Source organism: Epinephelus moara, chromosome 19 (assembly GCF_006386435.1).
Source record: "Epinephelus moara isolate mb chromosome 19, YSFRI_EMoa_1.0, whole genome shotgun sequence".
In the NCBI taxonomy this organism is placed as follows: Eukaryota; Metazoa; Chordata; class Actinopteri; order Perciformes; family Serranidae; genus Epinephelus; species Epinephelus moara.
This window is the reverse complement of record NC_065524.1, coordinates 12,432,435-12,451,328: the sequence shown is the minus strand read 5'-3', so window position 1 is coordinate 12,451,328 and position 18,894 is coordinate 12,432,435. Positions and strand designations below refer to the sequence as shown.

At 44.1% G+C, this 18,894-nt stretch overlaps 1 protein-coding gene across 4 annotated transcripts in view; it reads left to right on the top strand.

Moving 5' to 3' along the window:
• LOC126406258 (sorbin and SH3 domain-containing protein 1) overlaps positions 1 to 18,894 on the top strand; it is a 48,952-nt gene that overhangs the window by 21,635 nt on the left and 8,423 nt on the right. For 3 of the 4 annotated variants that reach the window (XM_050070390.1, XM_050070392.1, XM_050070391.1), the window contains exons 13-23: positions 1,032 to 1,146; positions 3,020 to 3,103; positions 8,081 to 8,130; positions 10,040 to 10,218; positions 14,813 to 14,877; positions 15,029 to 15,199; positions 16,884 to 16,930; positions 17,246 to 17,360; positions 17,554 to 17,679; positions 17,840 to 18,034; positions 18,286 to 18,801. In XM_050070390.1, the coding sequence (XP_049926347.1) occupies positions 1,032 to 1,146; positions 3,020 to 3,103; positions 8,081 to 8,130; positions 10,040 to 10,218; positions 14,813 to 14,877; positions 15,029 to 15,199; positions 16,884 to 16,930; positions 17,246 to 17,360; positions 17,554 to 17,679; positions 17,840 to 18,034; positions 18,286 to 18,801 (1,663 nt within the window). Of the gene's footprint in view, positions 1 to 1,031; positions 1,147 to 3,019; positions 3,104 to 8,080; positions 8,131 to 10,039; positions 10,219 to 12,108; positions 13,570 to 14,812; positions 14,878 to 15,028; positions 15,200 to 16,883; positions 16,931 to 17,245; positions 17,361 to 17,553; positions 17,680 to 17,839; positions 18,035 to 18,285; positions 18,802 to 18,894 lie in introns of all 4 variants that reach the window. The other variant, XM_050070393.1, reaches the window with a different exon arrangement.

Here is an 18,894-nt window from a genome sequence, read left to right as displayed (position 1 = left end):
TCCACCAGTCTGAAAGACAACATATCACAGAGGCAAAATAGCCCAAAATCTCAAATGAAATTTTGTCCTCTAGTGTCTCCTAACACAAAAGCGCAGTGCTGTCCATGTTTGTTAGTGATGAAAGGCGCTATCAACAACTTGAAATACTTCAAACACCAAGATATAAAAATGACTCACCATAAATATAATTCTAAGTAGAGAAATTGTGTTTATGTTTGTTTCTTAAACCGACAGTTTGTTTTTGTCTTCATTTACATATAATGCTAGTAAGCGTGACTAAACATGACTGTGCACAGCAGGATGTAAAAGCAATTCCTTATTGCTCAATCTGATGTTACTTTGTCCCCAGTGGCTTTCACTACTGTGTCCCCCAGTTTATACCGAAGGGGTGATTAGTCTCACCCCTCCACATGCATGTCAGCACGGCCACAGGATGATCTGCTCTGAGAGAAATGAGTGATGGAGTGATGAAGGAGGACAGGTGATGGAGGATAAACTGTTGCCCATTAGAGCTGCAGATGACATGTTGAGGACTGACCTTTATCTTTCCTCAGCGGTTATGTATGAAGGGGCACATTGCTGAACATGTATTTGAAAAAAACAATGCTGCTTGATGTTCTTGATGCTCAGGGCGAATTTTCTTTTTATTTATTTAAAGGTGTAAATTGGGTATGTCTTATTCATGAGTCTTATTTCAGTCCTGAGTAGTAATTTTAGTGGTGGCTGTCCAATACAGTAAGAAATCCTCCCAGGAAATGCTGCACTCTGTTTTTTGTCACCAGGTCCAATCTTGTTTACCTTATCGAATTACTGATGCGGCTCAACTGCGAATTGGATTTTCTGTCATATCATCATTAGAGGAGGAGAGCGACAGGAGGAGAGAGAGCAGGGATAATGAGGGCGGACGTCATGTTTATGATTAAAAAAAACAAACATCTTAGCCTATGCTGGTTGCCATGGAGACTACTTGATAAGGATTGGCTCTCTTCCATCCCACACCCCACCCCTCCTTGACACCCGCCTCTCCGCAGGAACGAGTGGGAGCCCCCGGATAAAAAGGTAGACACCAGGAAGTACCGCGCTGAGCCCAAGAGCATCTTTGAGTATGAGCCGGGGAAATCGTCGGTGCTGAAGCTGGAGAGAACGGTATGCTAGCCGCCTGTCTGTCTGCCTCCTTCTCTCTCTCTCTCCCTCTCTCCTTCTTTCTGTGTGCATGTCGTGTAAGCTGTCCCCCACTCCACCCACCATGCACCCCCCTCACCCACCCACCACCTCTGTATCTAAGCTCCCGGGTGGCAGCTTCACTAACAGCTCGGACGGCGACGTATGTGTAGCCTGAATTGCCATGTGCACCACATTCCTAAACGGTGTCCTGTTGCGGTGACAGATGATCCTGCCTGGCAGCAGGGGAGTATCACTTACAAGGATAGCCATTGTCTTCCTGTCTGCAATTTAAGGTTATTGAGCCGAATCAGCTCGGTGTGAGAGGATCCCAGCGCAGACACAAAACATGGATCCTGTGTGTTTTCTTTAGAGGAAGTGTAATGCTCTCTAGCCTACTTTCATCTCTAGCCTGTGCAGTTTTGTGCTGAATCAAATGGCGTGACATTATTCAGTGTCCTTGAGGGCTGTCTTTTGAGGATGAGCTTTGTTACATATAATAGATCATTAGTAGCTGCTCCCAAGATCTACAGTGTACTATTCACATATATAAAACCTTTTGCATTTAGATTTCTCAGGTCTGTGGTCTTTTAAATTTCCCTGTTACATAATAGAGGACATGGAGGTGATGAGTGTTGTGTTTAGGTTGTTAATTGATTATGTAATTATTGTTTGTCTGATGCACATCAAGCTGGTAGATGTCGTTAGCCAATATCTGGCTCGATCCCAGTGGCAACCGTCACACTCATTATAGAGAGTTCGCTCCAGTTCATCCTGGAGCCACCGTGCAATAATGGACTCTGCTGGTATCATGGGTCAGTGTTCTTGTTGCGTCAGCTGGTCATTTTCTACGTCAGGTCTGTTCTTTTTATTCTCTGGTGCTTAAAATCATGTTGGCACTGACTTACTTTGGGTCTTGCAAAAAAAAAAAATACTTTAGACTATGCAGTATTTTAAAGATGATTTTACTACATTGTCAGAAAATGCATGTTTTGTTGGTCGTCATCAGTATGTGTCTGTTGATTAGGTGGAGTAAAGTAAAAACAACAAAAAGCAGTTCAGATTTAATAACTGCACTTAAGTAAATGTCAAAGGCTTGGTTCGTGTTTATTTCAAGTCTATTTTAATACAGTACCCATATGCTCATATGTACATTGAAAGAGTTTTTAATATTTTAAGGTTTATTCAGACAGTTTTGAATAGGCTGAAATTGTACCTCCTGGCCATACTGACCAAGGCAATTGCAGACCAGCTGCAACGGAAGAGAGGCAAAATCATATTCAAAAGTTCAGCCAAAGCAAATGTGAGCCCCCAGCAGTCAAATCAAGTTTAAGTCTACTTTATATTTAGTTGGACAGTGTTTTCCTTGCTGAACTGCACTGAAAGGATAGTAACAGTATGTATAGGAGAAACAATTATGGTGACCTGTAACTTTGTTAATGCTCTACTGTTTGGGGAATATGCTTTTTAATTAGGTAGATGAATAGATTGATACCAGTCTTGTATATTTAAGATTAATTAATTGGCATTTTCTGGCTTTATTTGATTATGACAGAGTAGATTGGAAACCACCAACCCAAAGCATTGGTACCTGACAATCTGACTCTTTACAATCAGCTTTATCTCTCCAGAGTTACGTACAGCACTTTAAAGATAGACTTGAATAAATGTGAACCTGTCCTTTAATTTACGTTTCATAAAGAAATCAGTCACAATCAGTCATTTATGATATTGGATACAAACATGGGCTCAATCCACACTATCTGATAGACTCATTACCTTGGTGTGTTTATTCTGTGCTGTCTGAACTGTCTTTCTCTTTGTCTTTCTCCTCCTCTTCTCGTTGCCATGCCCCTAGACTCAGGATGTAAATCCAGAAGATGTAGATTTAGAGAATGAGCCTTGGTATAAATTCTTTTCAGAGATGGAGTTTGACAAAGCGGTAAGTGGTCGCTGTCTTTAAAGTGACAGTATATTGTATGTTACTGCATGTGATAACATCCATGTTCAAATAATGCCTAAACAAACCGTGTCTGTCTATATGGACTACCTCAGTTTCTACTCCCACTTTCACTTGCAGTATTGTACTGTATTATTTTAATTGATCCTGCGACAGCATGTGTAAGAGGAACATGTGTTTCCTCTTGAACTAAATTTACTACCATGTGTCCCATCAACGTGGCTTAATGAGACCAACTACTGATCACCATTTATTCATTCCTATTTTTTTAATCATAAACTCTATTTACTTTGAATGTTCACTGTTTTTGGACGCAAACCTACCTGCAGCAACTTGTACTCGATATAGCTACTGTCATTCCTCCCCACCACCTCATACGATTTAAAAGGACATTGTGTCTAAAATAGTTGACTGAGATCTATTTTTGCCGTCTTAATAAGTGTGTCTCAGCAATTTATCTGTATTTGTGATGCTGAATGAGCTCGATCAGCTCAGGCAACAGAAAAGTGTCTGACACTTAAGTTAGCTGCGGCTTTTACCCTGTGCAGTTTAGATAGTTAATATTTTATAAGGCTGATTATTGATTAGGGTTTGTTATGCTTCAGTAGTAGCGCAGGTGTCCATGATAAAAGATCATTTAAATTATCACAGGGCTGAGTTTATCACTGTCCTGTTTTCTTTACAAGAGCATCTTGTCTCGTTAACTCAACACCCAGGAGGAACACTTTGTTTTGTTGTTTTTTGATGTGCACCTTGCCAACTAGAATACATATCATAAGCCTTAGGTCTGGCCTGGATGATTCATCCAGTTTCACTTGGAGAGGCTGCAGTCCTCCCGAGCATTAGGCTCCAGGATAATCCCAGGTCCTTGAAATAATGATTGCTGCTCGTCTGCTATCTGGTGTATTTACTAAAATACACAAACGGGTGCAGGCATGTTGCAGCAGTATACGATGTCATGACAGATCCATGCCTCAGGTCTTAGTTGGCACCAGACAAGCATGGCATTGGCCGCCCACGAACAGATGTTGGTTCTGCTCGCTCTCTGTCAGTCATTGCCACACTGCCACACCCTGGATCATATGAGGTGGCACCACTAACTACAACATGAGGTCATGTCCTAGCATCAGCCAGACGCAGAGGCAGGGTCTCTCTCGTTCCAGGTTAGTGTATATGCGGAGGAGGTTTAGTGGTGGAGGCGGCCGACTCTGTCTCATGGCAGCCTGGATGTTTGCCAGATGATCTGGGCTTGATGACTGGCTCCTGTTTAATGTCAAAGTCACTTCTAAAGCTGCACCTGGTATGTGCAGTATTTGACCTTAAGGCCCAGCCAGACACTCTGGCTCATTGGAGTTTGATTGACATATTAGCACTCACTCAGTATTACCGGAGGAGAGATATGGCTGAAAGTCTGCAAAAACTACTATGCTCGGGGGTTAAATGAAGAGCTAGGCCTTCATGGCTCTGGTCCAGTTAGGTCTTGTTCTTAAAAATAACCTGTGGAGTGCTGTGGAGAACCACTTATACTAATGAAGTAGTATTTTAAGAAGAGGAAACTTCTTCTTGACAGTGTTAAAAGTTCATCTGCTCCACATCTTTATAACAGTCTTCATGTGGTTTCACACTACTAATTAGCCAGTTGTCAGCTAAATACCTCTAAAGAGAAGGCTTACTCTAAGTACTACATTAAGTAATCCTACAAGACTGCACTATTTTCTCCTCTTCTTTATCCCGTCCTGTCAAATCATTATTACTCATCCACTAGTGGCCTCTCCTAGTTACCTAATAGCAGCTGAGTATAAGTGACACCTTTGTATAATCACCGTAATGGTCCTCTTGATTAATATTAACAACTTCTGGGTTCAAGTCTAAGCACACACCCAGTGACAGTTACGGTCAAACATAAGCTCATCGATATACATGGTGAGCTGGAGCTGGAATTCCACACATAACTATGGTCAGGAAGAGCATTTTGCCCCCCTACAACCGACAGAGTGACTCCATCTGCCGAGCATATGCTGACGAGGGGGCTGCTGCCACACTGTCTCAGCGCTGAGTTACATAGACAACCCCCCCACCCCCACCACCACCTGACATATTCTAAAGGAGGCAACTCTGTAAGCCCGCCAGCTCATTGTGCTTTCATTTTTAACCTCTGTTACACACTTAGCCTTTACCTTTAAGCATTTAGCAGAGATGAGCTGAGGGGCGCTCATGGCTATAACAGGCCCCTTCACTCTGGGGGAGCTGTTTGTTTTCATGAGTACATATCAACACAAATAAGGTGCTGGAAAGAATGAGATTCATGTTACCATGACCTACTCATGAATGCTATTTTGAATATGAAAGCAGCTTTGAGTAGCTGGGGACACCTGTTAGGAAACATGCACATGAAATTCTGCAGAAACGTTGTCATCGGTGTTCCACTGACTCACTGAGGCCTTGATTCATGCCCATATACAGCTTCGGACATTTCTTACTGCATTTAGCGAGCACTTTCATCCTCTATGTATATGTCTTCATCTGATAAGTCAACATTTTCTAGAATCTTTGTTTTACGCTCGTTAGCCTCATTTCATAAGCTGGATATAACATTTTTCTAAGAGTAAGGGATGTTCAGTGATATCAGTGTATAAGCAGTTTTACTCTTTTATATGAAGTAGAGTTCACATTACAGGAATACTTCAAGACTCAAATGATCATTATCAGTATATCAGTTACTCACCCTGTGTTATGTTGAATTTGTGAAGAAATCTGTCTTGCATGCCTCCACAGTGAACAAAGAATCCAAAGAGAGAGAATTCTTGATGAATTAAACTCATAAGCGACCTCGTTTAATGACAGCAAAACTGTATCAAACAACCATTTACAAACTCTCACACAACTCCTGCAGTATAATCCAAGTCATTTATCCAGACAGCTTTTTCCCACAGGGAACTGAGCTAAAAGTGAAACTTATCTTTGCTCTCTGCAAAGCCAGACACCATTGAGAAAAATAGTAATTTTACCTCTCTGAACATGGGAGCTGCTGGTCCACAATCAGTTAGTTTGTGTGTGTTATTGTGCGACTATGGTGTTTGAAAGGGTTAGTTCAGATTCACCTAAATCATGCAGTAACGCAGATCAAGGCAGCAGTAGACCAGTAGCTCCCATGTTCAGCTAGGTAAAATTACTAGTCATGTCAATTGAGTCTGGCTTTGAAGAGAGCATAAACAAGTTTTACCCTGTCAAACAAGAGCTGTCTGTTTGCAAAATATTGAGCATACAACTCGAAAAATGAGACTTGGATTATACTGCAGGAGTTGTATGAGGGTTCATGAAGAGATGTTTTGTTATAGTTTTGCTGCTGTTTAACGCTGCCACCCATGACTTCAATTCACCAAGAATTTTCTCTATTTTTGGATTCTTTGTTTGTCTGAGGCACCCAAGGAAAACAAAGTCTTTATCACGGTTTCATTGTAACACAGGGTGCGTAATTGATATACAAATGATCATTTTGGGGGGTGAAGTTTTCCTTTAACTGACACTAATCAGGCATCTTGTAAATAACCAGATTAAGATTCCATTCCTTTACTCCAGATAAGCCTTCCATGCTTGTTTCCTGTTTACTTTCCACTGATGCTGTATGTGTATAAGCCCAATTACCCTAGGGTGCAAGAGAACACTTTTTTCTCCCCCCTGATATCAGATTTGAGGGAGGGGTATACAAGACGTGGCAGAGCAAGAAAGAGCTGCAGATTATTCAGTGACACTGGCGTGTTCCCTGAGTCGACATGGAACATTTGGCTTTATAAATAGATCAGACTATAGACCTGCCAGCCTGATGTTCTGTTCTTATAAAGATAGGCATTTATTCTGAAAGGTTATAAATGATCATCCTGCCCTGGCAACTAAGTGCAAAGGCATGTTGTGGCAAACGAGCTGTTGAGAATGCTCCTTGTCTGGTCATCAGTGTGTGGAAGCGGAGACTTGGCCGCGCCGTGGGGAAGTGGATGTGGTATTAACTGCAGGGCCAGGCTGGCTAGGATGGGATTGTGCAATCGTATTTGCAAACAACACTTGCGCTCTTATTCATAGTGCCCGTGTCACGTCTGTTATTTTTACCTGCTGTGACGTCTGAAAAGAGGAAAGCAACAGAAACAGTGGGCTAAAATTAGTTGGCTCTAAACCATTCAAAATGCTAGTGGGTGCTGCCACACTGAGTGACCACCCCTGTGTTTTGGAGATAATATCTGCTGCTAAATACTTTTACTCTTGTAGTCCTTTAAATATTATCCACTCACTTTTTTTCTTCCTGCCTTTATGTTTTTGTCTTTATAACATTGTTATAATTATCTGTTTCTACAATGAAAATGTTTTACTGTACTCTTCACTTTGTCAGTGAGCATTTGTGTCTCTTTTTGGCTCTTTAAGTGTTTGAGATAGAGTGTCGAGTTAGTGTGTGCGCGTGTGTGTGTGTGTGTGTGTGTGTGTGTGTGTGTGTGTGTGTGTGTGTGTGTGTGTGTGTGTAATTCGGCCTGCTTGCCCCACCAGCTGGTTAATTGTCCCCCGGTCTGGTCCAGTGGTAATGAGAGTGACTCAATACCAGACAAAAGAGACGGCTTCACTGGGAGACAGCAGCCCATTGGCTGAGCCTGTGACAGCCCCCTCCCCGCATGGGCGCCCCCTGACCGATGCACGCCCACCCGCCCACTCCCCCCCGCCCTCCACTCTCCTCACTGCCGCTTGTTTTCTCCAACTTGCATGCAGGCCAAAACACACGCTTACTCGTCCATGCCAAGCCCAGTCCAGAGACGCTAAGAACCCCGGGTGCTCGAGACAAAAACCCAGACCAGCGAGTGAACGGCAGAGAGGAAAAGCAGAGAGAATCTGACCGTAGCTAATGCTCCTGCCTCTGTTCTAGCTGGAGGAGACCTTCCTGTGGATCTATCAATGACTTCTTTGTTTGGTTTGTTGCAGAGTGCCCCCTCTTTCAGCCCCCTGGAAACAGCCTCCGACCTGCAGCAGTAGTAAGTCCATGCCTCCCTTTTATTCCAACACTTGTGCTTTAAATCTTGCTTCCTCCATCCAGCATGCTGATGATAATTTAAGGCATGTTATGGGGATAAATGTCAGTGAAAGATTTCTCCACCCTGCTCAGCTCACACACCCTCAGCAGGGGGACTCCGGCTTCCTGAGGAGATCCTGTTAATAAGGCAAAAAGCTACCAGAACAGTGTGTCCTCTGTCTGCATTTCATGTGTTTTTTTGTCAGGGGTGGGTGGTTGTAGTGTGGAGACATGGCTGCTATGTGGTGATTTATTTAAAGACAGCAACCTGGATGTCACAGGGATAGAGGGAACTCACCCAGCTGCTGCATAACTTAAAAACCGTTAGCTCCCTCTGAATGGGTGTGTGTACAGAACTATGACCAGCAACTGGATTGTGAAAGAGGATGCTAGCTGTTACAAAAACAATGCCCACCGACAGAGCCCTTGATCTTTTTTGTTTTTGCCCGACGAGATTGACATCTTCTATTTCTGTTTGTGTAATAAAATGTAAGGAATTTAGGACTGAGCCATGGTAAATGTCTCGCGCTACAGCCCAGGGAAAATAAACTTCCTCCCTCCATTTCTGCTGAGAACTTTCCATCTGCTACACTCATTATGTCACCATAGCCAAATTTATGGGGAAAAAAATCCAACTTTTTAATCCATGGATTTTTTGTTAATTTTGAAAGGAAGAGGCTCCTGGTTAAGGGGTGGTGGAGGTTCACTCACCCAAACTTTTCAAAGAAAACCTCAAGTCATAAACTGACTCCCCTCAAAGACACATATGTTGAGGGCAGGATGTTTTTCTCTTTTGGGGTCTCTTTGAAATCAGAGACATTTTGAAAAACATAAAATACAAAACCGTATAAGCCAAGGTAGTGTCATTAGATGAATGACTTAACCTCCAAGTAAATTTTTGTCTTTTCAGGCATCAAAGAATGATATAAATTATCCCAAATAGTCTGTATGGCCTCGCAATAAGAGCTGTCATCATGATGAAGTAGTGCATACTCAGTACTTGGCATTTAAATGAGTTCCTCATCATTTAACCTGCGTTAGACTCTGTTCCAGACTCTCTCTCAGACAGCATACTGATAGTTGATATAACCAAAACAGTTGCCTTAAATCTTGCATGGCTCCTGTCCTGCAGATTTCCTGTATTGCATTTATGTGAATTCTTGTACGTGGCCTCGAACCAATGTGATTTTAGTGGCTCTCTGCAGTCATCAGTGCACACAGCTATGAATGAGCTTTTTGTGTCGAGGTAGTGAACAAGGAGAGTAATGTATCCATACATTTGTGCAAGCTTGTAAAACTCTGACTTGGCAACACTGCAGATGTAAAACACGTTTTTGGAAAATACAATCCTCTTTTTCCTAACACTAGTGAAAAGGGTTTGTGTGGGTTTTTATTTCACTTAAATGACACTGGAGTCTCTGTCAGTTTAATGACCATGTTTGTCTGCACAAATAGAGGAGCAGCGTGAGTAACACGTGAGCGCCATGTGAAAGAGAGTAAAACCTGACAGTTGTACAGGTGCATGGCCGAGGCTGATGCACCATGTGGGAATGTTCAGGGAATATTTATAGAAATCTGTCCTGTCGGCCTCTCTGGAATGCCAAGATATGTGTGGTAGCTAATGCCTCCTCTCAACATCAGCCTCCATATTCGACACTTTCTTTCCCAAGTTTTTTCTGTCTCTGATTATTTTGTCTCCCACAAGTCTGCGAAGTCAGGAATTACCTCAAGATATGCTAAATAGGAACCATATGACAGCTCATTACCCAATTTGTGCGCCTCTGGTAATCATAAAAACATGCAACAAAACTCCTCTGAATGAATTTGACTGTGTTTAATTAGTCGTCTGCGTTCTTCTCACCACTGTCTAGCTCCTCAAGCAAGTCTGGACACAGCGAGGTGGAGAAGGACGGAGAATCATCCTCGAGCGAGCCTGGGGCTCCAGAATGCGACCGCCATGTTTACAAGAGTGTCCTGGAGGGCGGCGACATTCCCTTACAAGGTCTGCGGGCCCTAAACAAGCGCCAAGCCAGCTCCTCCTCCTCTAAAGGTAGGATAAGAGCCACTTTAGATATGTGGCCAGTAAAATGGCAGGTGTGTGTATGTTAATGGGTATGGATGTGGGGGCTAGACAGTACAGAGGGCCATTAAAGGCCTTTCCTGCTGAGACAGAACCAATGAGTTACAGACTCTGATGTTGGGCCGTTCAAAGAGTCAGACAGGGATACATGTGTTTCCGTTTACCTTTCTGTTGGAATCCTCACATTTTCTTTGCTCCCAGACCTCACAGCATTGGCCAATCACCTCGCAGCATTCATTCCCCCAGCAGCTTTTGATTTATTATTGATGCCATGGATGTTTTCATCAAACGTGTACCGGCCATCTGCTTTGGAAAACTCATGGAGGGAGTGAGGTTGTCTTGCTAAGTCGATGGAAGCTAACCTTGGAGAGTCCCCCCCCCGCTCTTGCTCCAGTTGTGAGCTGCCGGTCGCTAGGCAGGCTTAGGGCAGGACTCCAGAGTGTTCCAGCGCCAGGGAGCAAAGGGCCAGTGAGGGAATGGATGAGGAGGGACAAACAAGATAAACAGACAGGGGTGAGATAAACAGGAGGGACACAGAGGGTGGGTAGGCATGAGGAAGTCAGCTGTCAGTGTGAGGTCAGGGGCTGGAATGCCTGCGCACATGGCTGGGGAGGAGAAGAGATGTAAGAAGAAAAGAAAGAGACAGTGTGACCTAATACATGTCATTACATTACATCTGGGAAGACACTTTAGAAACTGTCCACTCAGAGTTAAAGTCTTGTATATTTTCACAATAATAACTAATATATTGGCGCTTAGAGCAAAGATATATCACGATAGTTGTTTCAGCTTTTACCCAGTCATATTGTGGGCCCTTGCAGTAAATGGATTTGGCACTCCAGTCAAATGACTAGCACGCTCCTTCATTAGCCTCCTGCCTAAAGAGAAAACCAAGTGCTAGAAACCAAACACTTCATCATGTGTCTCTGTCTTGTGCTCACAAAATAAGAAAATAACTGTATTAATCTTTGTCTTTGTAAGAAGTGAATCACCTCGAGGGCTTTTCAGCTGCCAGGACTCTTTAGTTGCCAAATGCCTTGGATAGAATATCTAGTTTACTTCCTTAGTGTGTTTTTTCTGGTAGATATGACTGTGACAGATGGATCCCTCATGCTACAGAAGCGTCTCACAGCACGTCAAAGTGTCACTTCCAGGTTCCATCTGTAGTGTTATCACAAGCATACTATAGCCAGGAACAGAGGCGAGTATTTCTCAGAGGTCCTTGACAGTCATGTTTTACTGGGCAGGTTGATTTAGGATACATTTTTTATTTACAACTGTGTAGGGGAGGAGTGTATTAACGGATGCCACAGGGTTTTTTTTTTGCTGCAGCCGCATGTGTAATTGCTAAAAGTAGAGGAGAATATATGTAGGAGGTTAAAGCGGGACAGGCAGCAGTCATGTGGGAGGAAAATGTATGAATACAAAATAGGTAACAGGAAAGATTTTTTTTTTCTTTTTGTTTTAAATTGTACTGATACTGCAGTCAGTGTTGAGAATTCCTATATGACCTCCAACATCACATAACATTTCATGGCATATTACTGTTTTAATACTTTATGTTCACTTGTTATTTTTTGTTTACAGTGATATTGATAATGCAAGAATCTGATAGACAATAAATTTCCACTTGTTCCATTTTTACAAAGCATTATTCTTCACTGCAGTACCATGCTGTTACTTTAATAGTCATCTATTACTTGATGCACAATGCATCAAGTCTGCTTCCTCTTCTCATCTACTTTTGATGGAACTTGGTCTTTACTTTAGAAATGTGCCTGACTCTGTTTTAGTGTGTGTGAACCTGTGACCATTGTAATCTAATATGTTGTTTATTCTGTTGTCCTGCATGCTTGCCAGTGGATTATAAAGGTGGGAATGGCTATATAATTTCACCCTGCTCCTCTGTAAATAGTCGATCGGTTCTTGCCAGTAATGCAATAGGTAACCAGTGTAAGAGTATGAAGCCTCTATCTGCTGCCAAAGCCTGCATACCCCAAATCCTGCCCTCTAAGTTCAAGCCCAAGCTGCTGCCGCCCAGTGGTGACAGTCAGGAGAGCAGGACTAAAGCTGTCAGGCACCCAAAGGCCCACAGCTGTGAGGATCTGTACACGGGGCCATGTGACACAGACTTTGCTAGAGCAGAGGAAAGGGAGATCGAGCAACATTCAGACTCTAAGTCCAGCTGTGGCACCGAGTGTGCGGATGGCCTCAGGAATGTTTCCCCTGCAATTAGGAGGAGCGCATCTGAGTTTTCCAGCCTGTACAGGACCATGCATCACATCCAGCGGCCCAGCTCGGCCGGCTGCAGTCCCAGCGGCAGCGTTCGCAGCCTGGCCTCTCTTTTTGAGAAGTCAAAGGCCGACGGGGGTGAAAGGTCAGAGGCAGATGACGGGGGTAACATTCCACGGGATGCTGTGTCGTCACGGGTCAGCGAGTTTGAAATGATCATTCAGCGGTCCAACTCGGCGCCCAGTCGCTCCTCCTCCCTCCCCACCCTGCACTCCAGCCAGGGCCACAGCCCCAACCACAGCCCCGCCCACCTCTACATGGCGTCTGCAGTGTCAGCGGAGTCCCTTTTGGTAGCTGATGCCACCCAGATGGATGCCTGCTCCCCAGTGGAGGCAGAGGGCAAGAGCTGTGGGGAGGAGGCCCTGACACCAGGCAGTGTGACAGTGGAGGAGGCTGCTTCCTCCTCAGAGGACAGACACAGTGTGAGGACTGATTCACCCTGCAACACTGAGGCCGAGGTCGAGCAGATCTTCAGCAAAAGTTCACCCGAACTGATCCCTCAAAATGTCAGTGGATCAAAGAGTCCCTCAGTTCTGCTTACAGCTTCCCCAACACAACACAACCATCTTCTCCACAACCACCACCACCACCTGCACCACCTGAACCATCAACTCCTCCTCAAACCCAGCAAATGCAAAGGCTCTTGCCCAGCCTCCTACACCCGCTTCACCACCATCCTCAGGCACGAGAGGCAGCAGGCCACCCAACAGGAGAGGCCACCTCAGGAGAAGAAGACCACGCTTCCTGGGAACCTCTTCCTCATGGGCCCTGCTCCTTTCAGATTACGGAAAAACCTGCAGTCCCACCAAACTCGGAGGACTCTGTTAGCCACAAAGGTGACCACGGGCACCCAGAGGCCCTGCACTTTGTCTCCTGAGCCCAGACCTCTGATCCCTCAGCGCCTGTCCTCCCTGGAGGTCCTGGAGAGGCTGAGTAATGGAGAGGGGAGCAGCACTGACCACCTGAGTAACGGGCAGGGCTTGGACGCCAACGGGAACCTACTGCAGCCGCTGGCAGCTCACCGCAGAGGTGGCTATCTCCATCCCTTCACCACTGTCACCCTCCTCTCTCCTCCCTCTGTGGTCACTCATTTATCTCGACTCTCTTTTCACCTTGTGTCCCTTTTCTCCACAAAGCGACGCCGCCACCCTCCATCTCTAGTCTGTGTGGTGTGTTTACAAAGTGACAGGGAGACCTCCATCTCATTCTGAGTGTGCTGTGTTTGGTGCTCTTCCATTTCACTGTGAATGAGTTTGGTCCCACAAACGCATCAAAACACTTCAGTGACTGTAGGAGGTTCAGGCAGCTTTTGGTAATGTATATTTCTCCTGGTGACATCAGATTTGAGCTGTATGCAAGAATGCCAGAGCCTGCATAAGCATTACATCGATACAGACTAGAATCTGTGTTTTATTACTACGGTGTAAGATAAATGTAGATGGAACATAATCTGCTTTTATGATCCACAATGAGACGTCAAATCCTGTCCTCACACAGGCAATGACTTTGAAAGCCTTCCAGCATTCCTCTGTAATGTTTAAGCAGGATATTTCAATATAACATTGCATACACTCTGTCAAACTGATGTCTCGCCATGTCTGTATCTGTTTTTTTTCTGTTTTGGGAACAATTTACATCTGCCGTCTTTCATTCTCTCACCATGAAAGGTTTGTTTTAGCCGGACAGGATGTTCCCCTGCTTTGATTTCTTTTACGTAACAGCCGGGACGCATTAGACACAAACCTGAAACACTGATAGTTGTTACTTGTGGCCCTTGCTGGGACACAGAATGAAACATCTATGGTGGTGTGGGGAGCAAATTAAGTCTCAAAGACATCTAGCTAAGGTGAAACTTCACTAAACTAATGGATGCTGGTTGGTTGATCAGTAACACCACGATGTCATGTATATTTCTTTTGGCCAAGATACAGTAGGTTTCACATTTTCTTTCCTGCATTTTGTTTTTTCATGGACACACATCGGACCATTCTGTGTTCATTCCTTCGTGCATGCAGGAATACATTTGGCTTTTTGGATGTGTGTGTGCTTTTTGTTTTAGTGTTGCAGAGATTATGGTGTTCATTTCAAGCATGCGTAGTTGTATTTATTGTATTTATTGTATGTATTTGTATGATTCTATTCATTGGAATTAAGGAGTTGACTGCAATATCATCACCTTATATTTGAATTGTTTTGTTCTTGAGTTGGATTTGTCTTGAGGGTGACAGTGAAAAAGCTTCACTGAGTAATCTTCTTGCCGTTTCTGTTTCAGACTCATCCCCAGTTCTCGGGGAGAGCCAGGATGAAGTGTTGCGAAGGCGTCATGGAGACAAAGAGGTAACTTTCATAAAGTACACTGACAATGCATTAGCTAAGTTACGAATGAGGAAACCATATATTATACATAAAGAATGTGTCACATGAATAAAAGAGTGGAGGAGACTCATAATCTGCCGGGGACAAACAGTTCAGTATGGTTTCCTGACAGAAAATCTTGGAGGAGCAGCGGCGGCTGAAGCGGGAACAGGAAGAGGCTGACACAGCGTCGAGGCGACACACAGGCATTGTCCCGACGCACCACCAGTTCATCACCAACGAGCGCTTCGGAGACCTGCTCAACATCACAGATAACACAGAGAAGAGGAAATCAGGCGTAGAGGTACAATACAGGGCCGTGTCTTATCCTTCTGTAAGCAGGAAAGAAGACGGCAGATGCTTTGTCAGTTTGGGGTGGGGGGGGGGATTTCTGCAGACACAGATGGCTTTCTCTTCTGGGTCAAAAATTCAGAGGGTGAGAGCAGTGATAGAAGTCAAAATGTGAGCTGTGGAAAATAGCACTGAATATCTCAAATAGACTGTCAGATGTCACTTCCACAATGTACACCAGGGTGAATCAACTATATTGTGAAGGGGGCCACAGTTTCAGAAAGCTTAGGGTCCGGAGGCCAAACATTCATTATGCATGTACACTTGACACAACATGCCACCGATTTCAAAACTTTAATCTCTCTAGACTGCAAAAATAACCCAATCATCAACATAAACCCAAGCAGTTTCAGGGTCTTTTTTGCTCCTGTAACATTTTCCTCACTGTGGCCTCAATTTTTATTGCAATATATAAATCCTGCACCTCTATGGAAACAGCATGATCATGACCAAATAGGGAGAATGCAAAAGTGTCTTTGTTCTTTTGTGCAGTATAATACAAATACAGTTATAATGCCATATACCATAAGAACAGAAAAAGGCAAGTTGAATTTCCTAGATCATTTATTTTACAACAAAAAAAAGGAATCCATATATACAACATTTTTCCAAGAGCCCACATATTTGGGAAAAAGGGGTGCCCCACAAATTATACATATTGAACTATTTACATTTTTACAACCCCTATTTTCAACCTGTCGCTCTGTGTAAACAGCCTTCAGTTCAATGTTTCACTGATTTTTTGTCATGTGAATGTTGGTCTCAGCCAAGTCATTCATGGCTTCCCAGTTCTGCTGATGAGCACAAAATTTAATAGTTTTTACAGGATCTGGTTAGTACAAAAAAATAATTTTTAGCAATAAAAAGAGACGTGTAGAATAATGGATTTATGAAATATCGCTATTTTAAGCTTAGATTTACTTATTAACCTGTTGTTACGGTTTCTGGTTATGATAAATGGTGTTTTCTTTTAGAGAAAACATGCCTTTCAAACCTGCTGGCAGGTTGTGGTGTTCAAATTAAGCAAGCCAAATGTACAGGAGCACTCTGCTGGTTTGAAGGATTTATTGTGGCAAAATGTCTGTTATCACATGATCTTCTACAAGACTTACATTTTATTTATTTGTAAACAAAACTGATCTGCAGGCTGGTCTGGCCATAGTAGGCCCGCGGGCTGCCAGTTGAATAGGCCTGGTGTTCACTGTTTACTAGCTATATATCTAAAATGCAATGTCACTGGTCGTAGTTGCACCCTGGTTGTGTTTACCAAGGTTTGCCTGCTCCATTGGCAGGCCAGTCTCACAGTAAACAACCCCCTGTGGTTTGTCACTGTGAATGCTCCAGAGGACAAGTAACCCAGTCAGTCACAAGCACCTCATTCCTGTCATTGCAAGAATATTTATGTTCAGACGGGACACTGAAAGGACAACCTGGGCAGATTTACAGCTCATAACAAATTCCCAAAAAATATTCTCTTGAAACACATCTAGACAAAGCCCAGAGTGTAAAGTGGCCACAAAGTAGCAAAGATGTACACAGGGATATTTAATCTTTTGGATAACCTTCACTGGCTCAAAAATAACATGTAGGTTTCATGAATGAAGACTGACACAAGTTTCTTTTTCATGTCTTTTCAGAGAACTCCAGCCATGGCTCGCTTCGACTTCAGAGCAGAAACTCTAAAGTGAGTAATCTATTTACAGTTTCTGTCTGAGTCTCACAACAGGAGGTGTTTGTTGCAGGGATGTTGGGTTGGATTGCGCGGCATTCCAGATTTGTTGATGATGCTTTTATATCGTCTCCACATTGTGTAGATTTACATATGAGTAACCAATAATTGGCATGTGTTTTAACTTCTAACTCATAGGAGGGGTTAGCAGCTTCTGATGAAAGGATGTCAAATTATACAAAGGCCTTCTCGTGCTATTTTCACACTGTAAAATTGTTCATTACTTCTTTCACTTCATGTGATCAACTAATCTCTTTGAAACATTTCTAGGGAATTACCGTTTCAGAAGGGAGACATCGTCTACATCATTCGACAGGTGGATCAAAACTGGTATGAAGGGGAGCACCATGGAAGAGTTGGCATTTTCCCTCAAAGTTACGTTGAGGTATGTGAGTTCTCTCTGTCTGTCTTGACTCACAGTGATAACTTTTTGAAGTGGAGCAAATAATGATTTTTCAGTTCATCTTTTACATGCTATAATTTTCCACAAATAGATATGTAATTCTCAATTGCGGTTTAAGAGATGTTTTGCTCAATCTGCTGCACAGAATGATTTTGTTATTTGTTGCCTTTTTCAGCTCCTTCCCCCCACAGAGAAAGCCCAGCCAAAGAAAAGTGCTCCAGTGCAGGTACTGGAATATGGAGAGGCTATCGCACGCTTCAACTTCAACGGGGACACAGTGGTGGAAATGTCCTTCAGAAAGGTATGGAGTGGGAATCATTACAAACTGAAGAATATTTAGGAGCATTTTTTCTTATTTGTAGGGATGCTTTTATCTTAGTATTACTCATGCTTGATTTATCCAGGAATTTTTAACAATATTTGTTAGCAATGTTCTGAAACTACAAAATATGTATCTGCAGGGAGAGAGGATCACGCTGATTCGTAGAGTTGATGAAAACTGGTATGAAGGCAAAATCTCAGGCACCAACCGCCAAGGCATCTTCCCCGTCACCTACGTAGAAGTGAACAAGCGACCCCGCGTCAAAAATGGGGTGGAGTATCTCGACCCTCCTGTCAGCCATTCGCCACAGCGCAGCACCAATGCCTCTCCTCAGGTAAGGAGGCCAAACAGGTCAATCAATCGTGGGATATATTTACGGATGTAGTGAAGACCTGACGAGAATTTTTTTTTCATCTTGGCTCTCAGGGCTTCCGTAGAATCCAGAAATTCTCTTCTTGACACCCATCTTTCATTGATTTTTCTTTGTGTGAATTTGTCTCATCTTTCATTTGCCTTTCATTTCTTTCTCTCATCCCCTCTTCTTCTCTTTGTTTCTTCCTCCCACGTTCCTGTTACTCTCAAAAGCTGTATCGTAATCGTCTGACCACCTCCCCCCTGCCCCTCCCTCGCTCCCCCCGCCGCTCCGTGTCCCCTGAGGTCCACGCTGTCTCCTCTGAGTGGATCTCACTGACTGTGGGAGGAGGGAGCCCTCCTGCTGCGCCCACCCCTCCCCTGCCACCACTGCCCACAGTGTCCTACCGCTGTGGCGAGTACCTGCCCCCGCCCTACTCTGCCAGCCCCGTGCCTCCCATCTCCGGCAGCCCGTACTGCATCTCCCCCATGGCTTCCCCATCTGCCTCCCCTCTTCCCCCACCTTACCCACCCAGACCCAACTCAACCACTCCCTTCCTCACATTCACCCCACCTCAGGGGGAGGACTTCCTGCGCTCTCCTCCCTCCACACGAAAGTCACACAGCCCCTCTGGGGGGCCAGTGCTCGAGGGCTGGGTGAGGGGGGAGAAGGAGATGACAGAGGGTGAAGGCACAGAGGGGGACAGGGGCCACGCAGCCCCAGGCAGCAGGCGATATAGCCCTGCAGAGGTATCTTCTGCATGGTGTGCGGTGCTACATCTCAGGCTCACTCAGGAGAATGGGCTTTTGGCCACAGTTTGATTCCCAAAAACAGATGTTTAA